Genomic DNA, 12,519 nt, shown 5'->3' with positions numbered 1-12,519 from the left:
TGCCTGTGCTACACACAACAGAATAAAAACCAGTAGTGCTGAAAGCTACAATGGCTATTTTACAATCTCTTCAGACACTCCATGTTATTAATTTTAAGGATTACAGTAGTCCCTCCACATTCGCTGGGGTTAAAGGACCCCCGTGAATGTGGAAAAACCACAAATGCAAAAAAACACTGTTCTTTTTACATGAGAAAAGACCTCTCTAAGCATCTCCAGGTCCTCCAGTGCAACTCTATGGTCAACGTCTATCCGAAGTTGGTGATAAAATTAATGCTGGAGGACCTGCAAATGCCTAGAGAAGAGTTTTCTCTATGAATTTCTAGGTTCTCCAGCACCAACTCTATGGTCAACGTCGGGCAGAGTTACGCTGGAGGACCTAGAGATTCCTAGAGAGAACATCTTAACCAAAACCGCAAATAACCCAATCCCCAAAAGTCATATAAAATAATAATTAATAAATAAATCGTTTATTTATAGCCCGCCTTTCCTTGAGATCAAGGCGGGTTACAACATCATGGCAACAACAAATATAAACGGTACAACATCAAACATTAAGAACAAGAATTAAAAACACAGATTCAAAACCATGCAAAAACTAGCCAAAGTGCAGGTGCAAAAGGAGGGGGGGAAGAAGCATTACAGCATCTGGGGGAAAGCTTGTTCGAAGAGAAAGGTTTTAAGTCTCTTCCTAAATTGGTCGAGGGAGGGGGTCGAGCGGAGCTCTTCGGGAAGCGAGTTCCATAACTGCGGGGCTGAGATTGAAAACGCCCTCTGTGCAGTCGAAGAGTGTTTCGAGGATGGAACCATCAAAAGTTGCTTCCCGGCTGACCTGAGTGTGCGGGGCGGATTATATGGGGAGAGGCGGTCCTCCAAGTACCCTGGGCCCAAGCCATTTAGGGCTTTATAGGTTATAACCAAAAATCCTTCCTTGAGATAGTGGAGTCTCCCTCCTTGGAGGACTTCAAGCAGAGGGCTGGATGTCCATCGGTCGGGGAGCTTTGATCGTGATTTCCTGCATGGCAGTGGGTTGGGATGGATGGCTTGCGGTCTCTTCCAACTCTATGATTCTATGACTTCATATGTCCCTCACTTATTCATTGTTAACCCCAGTCACAAATTGACACGAGAAGCCCTTCATATTTACTTAGAAACACACACAAAGGAGAAAGCCAGGTCAGAGATTACATTCGGATAATGTTAAGGATTTGTACGTTTGACTCTTCTGGAAAATGGAAAAATAAAGCAGGAGGGGGGGATGGCAAGTTAAAATTGGGCATGGAGGAACAAACTCCAATTTGTAATACAGTCAAATGAGTTTGTTTTGTCACCTTTTGTCACCTTCACAAACCAAATTCATTGGGTAGCCAACAACATGAAAGGGCATTATTTAACATTACTATAGATGGAAAATAGGATAGCCAGTCAATGCACTGGGCATTTGCCACTACAGGAACACCTACACCATTCAAAGGTGAGGCCATATATTTATCTGCAAGAGTACAAACTGTCCCAGGGGAGACAGTCCTTCGCCTAAGAGAACACTGTTCTAGGAATCTACGGTCAGTGCGGCGAACCTATGGAGTGTGCCAGAGTGGCACTCAGGGCCCTCTCTGTGGGCAGACATCTGTTGCCCTAGCATAGAGTGTACCGAGTTTCTACTAAAAGCCAGAGGGAGTGGCAACTTTGCAATAAATAAGTGGGGTCTGGGTTGCAGTTTGGGCACTGCGTCTGTAAAAGGGTCACCCCTGCTCTAGGTCATCCAGTGTAACCCTGTGGTCAACATCTGCCAGAGGCTGATCATAGATCATGCTGGAGGACCTAAAACTCTATGAGACAACTTCTGGCAGAGTTGCACTGAAGGACTGGAGAGTCCTGAGAAGGAAATATGAATCAAAAAGGCAAAAATCAAACCTGCAAAAGTCAAATCCACAATTGAAGGGCCACGTATAACAGAATAGAGTGCCTTTGCTTTCTTGAGAACCAGCTGCAAGGAATAATTTTTCCAGTATCTCCTCAAGGCACAAACGCCATGGTTCTCAACCTGCCAGAAGGACTGCCAAGTGGCTGTTGGCAGTTAAAGTGGGTATGACCTATAACAACCGTTCCCGGATGCGTATTGCTGTGCGCCTTCAAGTGAGTTTTGGACTTATGCAACCCTAAGGCGAACCTATCAACGGGTTTTCTTGGCAAGATTTGTTCAAGGGGGCTGTCCTTTGTCTTCCTCTGAGGCTGAGTGTGGCTTGACCATGGCTACCCAGGGGTTTCCACAGCTAAGTGGGGATTTGAACCGTGTTCCCTAGAACGTGTCCAATGTTCAACTTAAACGACGTGGCACTCCATCTATGGAAAAACCAGCCGTTGCCTTGAGAATATAAAAAACGCAAATGTCTCAACAGAAGAGTGAAAGACATGGACACAATCATGGGACACAGGGACCATTGATCATTCATTCATGATTAATGTATTTATCCATTTATTTTATATTCTACTTTCTCCCCATATGGCAACCAACGTGACTGATAGTAGTTAAAAAGGCTGCCTGCAAAAAGGAAGAAAAGAAAAAAAGAGGCTTCAACTGAGGGAGACAGAGATAGGACAGAGAGAAAGCCCTCTCCGAAGATCAAGCAGGTTCAAATGGAGACATAAAGCTATCATAGACACATGTTGTCACACAGTCCGGACTAAAGCCATATAGGGTGTTTAACATCATAACCAACACTCTGAATCGACTAGTCCCCCATGAAGCTGTTTCAATGCAGGATTTACATGTTCATCACTAAACAACCTCCGGTCGGGTCATTATTTAGTACACCGGCACTGTGCAGATCGTGCGCAAGTCCAAAGGTACGTCCACACCCCAGTCCACACCCCGGTGTACAGGATACCCAACAGCGTACAGATCCCACCTTTCTTCAAACGTTTTCCACCTGCTTAATAGCTCAGTAAGGTGAGACCATCATACCTGTTGCACAGAGGAGTAGCAAGTTTAGTTTGCTGTCCTGGTAAGCTCTGAGGAAGGTCAAACCAACCCAGAGTTCCTACCAACTCCAAAACTCAACATGATCTCCTCTCTCTCATGTATCTCTTTCTCATACACATAACACATCACCCGCGCCATCAGACAGCACAGAGAGCTTGGGACAAGGGTCGACAGAGCGCAAGTATTCGGCTAGTGAGCCAAGGCAAGACTCGAAGGCCCTAACATCCTGCATTCAAGTGATGGTGGAATCCTCTGGGTCATTCCCTTCATCAAAAGATGAGCATTAGACACAAAGAGGCATTTACCAGCTAAGCCAGTGTTTCCCAAACTTTGTTCTTCAGATGTTTTGGACCTCAGCTCCCAGAATTCCCGACTGCTGGCCAAGCTGGCGAGGCTTCTGGAGTGAAGTCAAACATCTGGAGGACGAAGTTTGAGAAGCACTGAGCTAAGTATCTCTATGAGGGTCGCATACCAACAGCAAAACTCATGAGCTTTCATAGACTTCAGTCTATTTCCTCAGATGCATTTGACAATAGTACGTATATCCTTCCCTTTTCTTACGAAGGATCCTTTTCTGGACCACCACCACCCATGTAGGGGGAAATTATGTATGTCTCACGCCCCATTGAATAATGCAGAGCATGCACATGGCACCACAGGCCCGCACGATCATTTACATTGCGCCGCGTTCAGTGTATGCTGAAAGCCTGGATGGGAGCCCGCATATGTTGTGGGCTCACTGTAATGCATCTGAGGAGGTAGACTGGAGGTCTACGAAAGCTCATGCTGCCAACCTTTTCATTTCAGTTAGTATCAAGGTGCTCCAGAGATTCTTTACGTAAGACAAACACGGCTATCTCTGATTGTAGCAAAATTCATGGCCATCTGAACTAATGCTGGGATTATGGACACCACAAAAGCATAAACAGATCATCAAAGATGAAGTCTTGGCTGCTGAATGAGGCCTGCTTGTCAGTGTTCATGTTTTGGATTGGGCAGCAGCAGCTTGAGTAACCCGAGTTCAACCTCCTCCCTCGATGCTGCAAACTCGCCGAGGGAGTGTCCCAGCAACCACTCCCGAGTGTTATTGCAACCTTCCAAGCAGAGTCATCACGAAGAGGAAGAAAAGCCTGTGACAAGTTAAAAGTTGTCAACCTGGAATCAAGAGGCATATAAATCGCCAGTCCTGCCATCCCTTGACCGCCACTCGCCCCAGAAGGGTTAGCTCAGCCTTCAGAGAAAGGCGTCCTTTATGAAAAGCAGCGCAGTCAGCCCTGCATAAGCTCTTTATTAAAACTTTGTTTGCCCAAGTTGGTGTCTGCAGGAAGAACGAATTTCAGGAAAACTCGGCCCGACTAATAATATCTGGCGCACACAAGCAAAATCTCGGTGCTTTCCGTGGGGGGTCCATCAGCCTCCGATGAGCGCAGCCTCTCCATAATAGAGAACCAACAGCGCACAAAGGGAACCGGACCCCTCGCCGTTCGAGGAATGGAGAGGCCCGGCTCTCACAACCTAACTGCAAAAAATATGATCAAACGTAAGGAGTCCCCGTTCTTGCAAAAAGGAGAAAGCCAATTACTTTGCCTCGGGGCACAAAAGGACCTAATGAGATTAAGTTGCAAGAACCTTCAAAAGTGCCTGAAGCCACAAATTAATGCGTGATTATTTTGAGGGGGGGAGGTTCGACCAACATTTTGGAAATAACTTTTAATCATGTTTTTAAATTGTGGCGCACTCATGTATTACACAGAGAGACATCCTGGATGAACTAAACTCTTCTGGAAAGACTGAACACTTAGGCGGGGTACAGACCGCCAAAAGAGGCACCTCATTGGGCCTCTCTCTGTGCGCAGGAGCGCCGCAGCATACAAATTGTGTGGCGCTGTGCACAGCAAGAAGGAGCTCCTGTTTGCAGTGACAAAGCGCAAAGATGCGCGTTACGTCACAGCTCGCATGCCGTTTAGAGGCGGCACAGCTGCGACATAATCGTTGTATGTATGGCGCTGCGAACTGTGGCACGTGCAGATGCTAGGGTTGCGGGCTGTGCACGCGCGCCCCAAGGCAACCTTAGATCGTGACGTGCCGAAAGGGCCCATCTGGACAGAGCCAAGTAATTTTCCAGGTAGTGACGCAGAGGCTTTAGTCATGTTCTAGAAGGCATTTTCTCCACTCCTTAATGCAGCACACTCTCCTCATTCACCACCTGTGGATCAATGTGGACACAACTTCACTATTCTTAACAACGGTATATACTTATTATGTCCAACTTAACAAAAAGGGCAAAGCATAAATTTCTGTGCTTATTGATTTTATTGTTCCATCTTTTTATCAAGATCATAGAGTTGAAGAGACCACAAGGTCATCCAGTCAACCCTGCCATGCAGGAAATCCAAATCAAAACATCCCCGACAGAGGGCATCCAGCCTCTGTTTGAGACTCCAGGGAGGAGACTCCACTACACCTGAGGGAGTTTGTTACACTGTCGAACAGCTCACTTCAGGGAAGTTCCTCCTCTTTTCCTGAGCTTGATCCATTGCTCCAGGTCCGTTCTCTGGAGCAGCAGAAAAACAAGCTTTCCCCCCTCAATATGAACCATCCTTTCAAATATTAAACAGGGCATATCATATTCACTCTTAACCTCTCTTCTCCAGGCTAAACATATGCTGTTACCCACATTGATCCAACACAGGGAGAGCAGGTTATAAATAACTACTATAATACTCTATACTATTATTATTATTATATATTATTATTATTATTTAATCCCACCTTTCTCCCAAGGTGGGACTCCGTGGCGGCTTACACCATTAAAAATAGTCACACTCACCTCCAATTGGCGCTTTGGTTATCACAGATTTGATTCATATGTTCTCTCTAGGAATATTAGGTCCTAGTGCAACTCTATGGTCAACTTAATAAAATTTGCACTGAAGCCTAGAGATTCCTAGAGAGAATACTACTACTAGGCTTTGTAGCTCATTAAGGAAGTTCTATGGTCAGTGTCTGTCGGCGTTGACACCAGATTGCCCTGGAGGACCTAGAGATTCCTAGAGAGAATACTCTACTAGGCCTTTGTAGCTCCTCCAGCGCAGTTCTATGGTCAGTATCTGTCGGACGTTGACCACAGAGTTGCCCTGGAGGACCTAGAGATTCCTAGGAGAATACTCTACTAGGCCTTTGTAGCTCCTCCAGAGCAGTTCATGGTCAGTGTCTGTCGGACGTTGACCACAGAGTTGCCCTGGAGGACCTAGAGATCCTAGGAGAATACTCTACTAGGCCTTTGTAGCTCCTCCAGCGAAGTTCATGGTCAGGTTGTGGACGTGCCACAGAGTTGCCCTGGAGGCCTAGAGATCTAGAGAGAGACTCACTAGGCTTTGTAGCTCCTCCAGGCAGTTCTATGGTCAGTGTCGTTGGACGTTGGCCACAGAGTTGCCCTGGAGGACCTAGAGATTCCTAGAAGAACTGGTCTCACAAGTAAAAACCATAGTGAAGTCGAAGGCTCTTCCAAGGTTGTGAGAGTGTGACTTGACTAAGGTTACCCAATGGGTTTCCATGGCCGAGAGAGGATTTGAACACTGATCCGTTTTGATAGTATAGAAGCTAATGAAGACAGAACTTGCATCGTTATCCTTTTAGTTCCAGCATAGGGCTGAAATCATTCAATTTAGGAAGAGTTGGTGAGGCCCATAACTAAGCTGGCACCAGAGCAGCCAACACAAATGGGTACCTAAAAGGTGAAAACCAAGGGGAAATGACATAAAAGGGCTGGCAAAAGCCAGAAGCCAAGGGTTGATGGGGACCTTAAACAATCAGTTTCACAAGAATCCCATGTGCCAGCAATGGAAATATTGGATGACATTATGATTATTGGGTAAAATATAACTAGTAAGGCAAAAAAGCAAGGGGAGGAATAAAACCTATTTCTGAATTACCTTGTTCAATACGAAATGAAAGGCTTGCTCCTATAGTTTGTCACACTCCCCTCGGACCAAAAGAGTGAGCAGAGAGCATTCATCTTTCAATGCCTTGAATGCGAACATGAGTACCTAAGTGGAAATCTGGGATACACGGCTGATGCGCAGGGAGCTGCCCCTTATGCCTCATCTCAGGCTTCATAATAGGCAGGCTTTTTGTGTCTAGTGTTTGTTTAGTGCCAGCGGTGCCACACAAAGCACAGACGGTGGACACGGCTCCAATTCAGAGGGCGCAGGCCCGCCAACCGACACGCTCGGGGGCCGCAAGTGCGCTTAACAGCAGCCAAGCCCATTTGGGGTTGCCAAATACCGAGACACACTTTTCAGATGTGAATTCCATTCATGTATTGTGCTGGTCAATCTCTAGCCAAGAGAACGGGTTTGTTCCTGCGGAGGTTAGGTTCCAAAAAAAGGTACTCAGTCGGGGAATATGCAACAGGGAAATGGACTGAGGAGAGGTGTTAATCTTCAGAGGCCCAAAACACACTGCAGAAATAATCCGTTTGATACCGCTTTACTATTTAGTTTCTACAAAACTAAACAAATATATTCTGATTGGGTTTGGGTGGGTGGTTTTTCGGCGAGGGAGTGCGAGGGAACCTGGGTATTGTTGTTTATTGTGGCCCAGAGCCTAAGGCTCAATTCTCACACAAATAGAGAGCCCATCTTAGGCTGGTGCACATTAAAGTTTTTAAAAACGCAACCCAAAACAGCTGCTAAAAGAAAATAGGCCTATACAGACAGCCAAAATAAAGCTGCTTCGGGTCACTTTGGAGTTGATGCTGTTTACATGATGCCGTGTCTTAAAGTCCAGAAGCTACCAAAGCTGTGCACAAGTCCTTAGGACTGGATTGTGGCTTTGGTGTGGCTTCCAGGCTCTTAGTAGCATGTATATTTTAACAGCATACCTCCAAAGTGACCCGAAACAGCTTTATTTTGGCCTGTCGTAAGGGGCCATAGATTACAAGTCGTGACAATGTCATTATAATCAAGCCCTTATCTCTTTTAAAGATTTGAAGGGGAGTCACACTGAGGATGGAGCAAGCTTGTTTTCTGCTTCTCCAGAGAACAGGACTCAGAGCAATGGATGCAAGCTCCAGGGAAAGAGATTCCACCATAACATTAGGAAGAACTTCCTAACAGTAAGAGCTGTTTGACGGTGGAATATACTCCCTTGGAGGATGGTACACTCTCCTCCGTTGGGGTTTTTTAAACAGAGGTTGTATGGCTATCTGTTGGACGGGGGTGATTTTGCGTTCCTACATGGCAGGGTCTGCACTGGATGGCCATTGTGGTCACTTCCAACTCTATGATTCTATCACTCTTCTATGATTCAAAGACACACGATCCAAACAGTAAAAACATGACATAACCTACATCTTATTTAAATGGCCTCTACTATGTGCCTCAAAGGCATCAGGTCCTGTATGAACTTAGAATCTAAACAAGTCCTTGCAGTCTAGGTTTACAATGTAAAAGGAGAATGCAAAAGAGAAAGGGGATACCAAAAGGAAGAGGACAACATCTACATTCTTACCTGTTTGGTACATCAATGTTAATGATGCATGTTTCCAAGAGTTCTCCATACATATCTGTGCATGACGCAAGAAGCCACCGTTGATCGTGGGAAAGACAGTAACCCACGAAAAGCACGTTGTATTTCTGCCCAGCCTCCCCAAATGTTTCTCCCAGCTCGGTCTGTTTATCTTTGACAGGAGCCAATATGAAAGGCGGCGCATATAGCTTGATACACTCCGGTCTCTGTGAAATTGAAACAGAGAGGGTAGAAGAATGGAAAAACCTTGTATTATTTGTCCCATATTGTATGAGATATATTCTCTCTCTCTCTCTCTCTCTCTCTCTCTCTCTCTCTCTCTCTCCATCTCTCTCTCACACACAAATATTACTCTGTTATATCTATTATGTCTACTACTTTTCACTACCAATTCCTCAAATGATCCAAGTGTGGTATGGGAGTCCTGACACAAGCAGGGTACATAAACCAAGCGCACTGAAGGTTATGGCAGAGCATCAACTAGGGCATGTTGCACTGTATTCTCATATTTTGTCAAATTAAGAAACGTCTGAAATGTCGCAGCAAAACTAACTTAAGGGTCAGATGACGGAAAGAGCATGTTTGCAGTTTCTTTCCTTCCCCAAATTGCAGCGCATGTGCCAGAGGTTTCTGGAAAACCTGCACAGAACATCTTCCACAGCAAGTGGAGTGTGGGGTCCCGGTGTGTACATTATTAATACCTCACCCTGATGGATATTTCTCCACCCCAACTCCAATTCATAAAGTTTTCCTCTTTGCAACACTCACCTCAGGACTTCTGAGTGCCATTTCCATTGCTAAGCCTGGGCCAAACCCGGTTAACGTTTTCACATTGGTTGACGTGGGGAGCGGTCTGCGGCACTGCGTGAAGGCTGAGAACGCCAACGACTTCAGATGCTGAGTGTAGATGTGTCTGTCTTCATTCTTGACAGGTTGTAACAGATACTGACAAGGAACGAGCTGAGAGGGCCGGGAAGAGAGGGAAAGAAACAGTTTATGTTAACCAGTACTGACTTAACGCTAGAATACTGCTATGGCTTCGACTTGTGGATCTGGACACAAAAGAACCAAAGCTTGGAAAGTGACATTTCTGGACTTGTATGCTGTCCTGTTGGATTCTTAGTTGTTGTCCAAAAAGTAACTTTTTTCAAGCTGGGGAAAGGCTCCCCAACCGAAAATGGGATGTGTGCACAAACAATAACCTAGTGCAAGCTAGAATGGAGATTTTCTCTCCTTTACAATTACTCCTATGACTCCTACAAGAGCACAGGACAGACTTCCACTGTTCATGGGTTCAGTTCTCTCTAACCCTTCAGGTATAAGATCAACCTTCAGCCACCGTTTCCACTGCCCCATCTCCCTGGCAATAATGATAAAATCTCCATCCTATCAGAAGATGAAATTTGCAAGCAGATGCCTTCAGACCCCACATGCTCTCTTACCATTTTATAGCATATAAACCCATAAACTGACAAAACGGGAAAATTCCACGGTGAGATTGGCTGCAGCCTTTATAAAGGCTCCTTGGCTTGAGTACTACTGGTTAGTCCCAAATAGACATACCCACTGAATGAGGCCAAGCAACAGTGGACCCACCGGTTTGATCAACAGAAAGTAGTCACATTTCCAGGATCTCCTGCACAAATACATATAGGGTGACAGGCAGGTTTCCTTTCCGTCTGCTCACTCACCTGAACAGAAACAATGTTTCTGATGTGGGGAGGAAGATTTTGGATCATTTCTAGAAAGCAGCGGAGAAGGCCAAGAGTCCACACGTTGGAGGAGCTGCTCTCCTCTTTCTTCTCGTACGTGAAAGGATCGACGATGTAGACAACGATGGCCGGCGGGTAAGTGACCGCGTGCGAATCGCCGTCAGTGGGGATCCCCACTTTGTCACGCTCCATAGTGCTGGAAGCAGGTTGCAAAGAAAAAGAGAACGGCTGTGAGACACAGAAAAAGTACCTCTCTTGCATTCAAGTAAGGTGTGAAAACAGCTTGGCATCAGTATGTTCTTTTTTTACTACAGCTCCCCAATTTAGCACCTTTGGGTAGTAACCACAGGGAGAGGATCAAAAGTAAAGCTGGAGGAGATCTGTAAGGATACTCCGGATTGCCAAACAACAAGCCAAATAAAATGGGCCTTTGAGCAAATTAAGCCTAGAAGCCAAAATGATTATATTAAGCTATTGTACTTTGGACATGTCTTGAGATAATATGACACACTGGAAAAAGCAATAATGCCAGAAAGAGTGGAAGGAAGTAGGAAAAGAGGAAGACCACATTTCGGATGGATTGACTCAATCAAATAATAATAATAATAATAATAATAATAATAATAATAATAATAATATATTTATATTAGGCTTTTCCCTGGGGAATCAAAGCGGATTACAATAGAAGCTGTAGGAAGCTGTGGCCCTGAGTTTGCAAGATCTTAACAAGGCTGCTGATGACAAATGCCTTGGAGATCTCTCATTCATAGGGTCACCATAAGTCACTGCTGATTTATGACAATAAGTAGCAATGTGCAAACCGCCCTGAACTCTTTGAAGCAAAGGTGAGGTATAAAAAGAGTGGAACCTATCAATCCGAAAAGCACCGTGGAAATAAATCTCTGCTACTACATTACCTCTCGGAAACCTCTGGGTGCGGCTGTGCGGGGAGAGAGGGGGCTTCCCCAGGTATCCCAGCTGCTTGCTGTTGCGGCTGCGTCCCAGCCTGCCCATTCTGGACCGTTGCGGGCTGCGTGGAAAGGGACGAGGGGGTGGCATTGTTCATGCTGCCAAATGGCGGGAATGAGGAAGGTTTGCTTGCCGGCATCCCACTGCCCATGCTGGAAGAGGAGGACGAAGTGGCAGTTGTGGTCAAGGTAGAGTTGGCAGTGGTAGCGGTGGAAGGGATGGAGCTGCTTGAGTTCATTGCTACGGCGGTGCTGGCGGTGGATGATGGGGTTGATGATGGGGTGGAGCTGCCTGCCACCGGAGGCTGGGTCGATGCAGGATGGCTTGCGGGGGGAACTAGGTTGGACTGAGAAAGCAAGGAATTGTCCAATGGCTGTGTAGCAAGGTAAGGACCTTGAAAGAAAGAGGAGGGGAAAATGGCACAGGAAAATTAATATTGTGTTGATTCAGTCTGAGGATCAGTGCTGTGATTTTCATTACTTTGCCCTCTCTATAAATGGACCGTATACTCCAAACTCACCCACCGCTGTGCTCCATAAAACTCAATCATTTTATTTAACATGAGAAAACATAGAAAGGGTCCCTGTAATGACTGATAGTTGGGATGTTATAGTTGGAACCCCACTAGACTGTTAAAAGCTCACAGGCTACTGAAACTGGCAGGCCATAATCATAGAATCATAGAGTTGGAAGAGACCGCAAGAGCCATCCAGTCCAACCCCCTGCCATGCAGGAAATCCAAATCAAAGCATCCCCATTGACAGATGGCCATCCAGCCTCCGTTTGAAGACCTCCAAGGAGGGAGACTCCACTACACTTCAAGGGAGTTTGTTCCACTGTCGAACAGCCCTTACTGTCAGGAATTATCTCCTAATCTCTTTTCCTGGAGCTTGCATCCATTGCTTCGGGTCCTGTTCTCTGGAGCAGCAGAAAACAAGCTTGCTCCCTCCTTAATATAACATCCCTTCAAATATTTAAACAGGGCTATCATATCACCTCTTAACCTTCTTTTCTCCAGGCTAAACATCCCCAGCTCCCTAAGGCGTTCCTCATAGGGCATGGTTTCCAGACCCTTCACCATTTTAGTCGCCCTCCTTTGGACACGCTGCAGTTTCTCAATGTCTTTTTTGAACTGTGGCGCCCAGAACTGCACACAATATTCCAGGTGGGGCCTGACCAAAGCAGAATAGAGTGGCACTATGACTTCCCTTGATCTAGACACTATACTTCTATTGATGCAGCCTAAAATTGCATTGGCCTTGTTAGCTGCCGCATCGCACTGTTGACTCCTGTTCAATCTGTGGTCTACTTGGACTCCTAGAT

The 12,519-nt window shown here is 45.8% G+C and overlaps 1 protein-coding gene across 1 annotated transcript; it reads right to left on the bottom strand.

Moving 5' to 3' along the window:
- Positions 1-6,676: 6,676 nt before the first annotated feature.
- On the bottom strand, positions 6,677-11,591 carry LOC121917011 (mediator of RNA polymerase II transcription subunit 13-like). The gene is made up of 5 exons (XM_042442603.1): positions 11,145-11,591; positions 10,207-10,423; positions 9,284-9,475; positions 8,498-8,721; positions 6,677-6,713 (listed from the first exon to the last, which is right to left on the bottom strand). Exons 1-5 carry the CDS (start codon positions 11,432-11,434, stop codon positions 6,677-6,679), a joined length of 960 nt encoding a protein of 319 aa, XP_042298537.1. The 5' UTR covers positions 11,435-11,591.
- Positions 11,592-12,519: the final 928 nt, after the last annotated feature.

The sequence above is a fragment of the Sceloporus undulatus genome, chromosome 11 (genome assembly GCF_019175285.1).
Source record: "Sceloporus undulatus isolate JIND9_A2432 ecotype Alabama chromosome 11, SceUnd_v1.1, whole genome shotgun sequence".
NCBI classification, from domain to species: domain Eukaryota; kingdom Metazoa; phylum Chordata; class Lepidosauria; order Squamata; family Phrynosomatidae; genus Sceloporus; species Sceloporus undulatus.
Note: the sequence above shows the minus strand (reverse complement) of the source record. Positions and strands in the feature narration are given on the sequence as shown.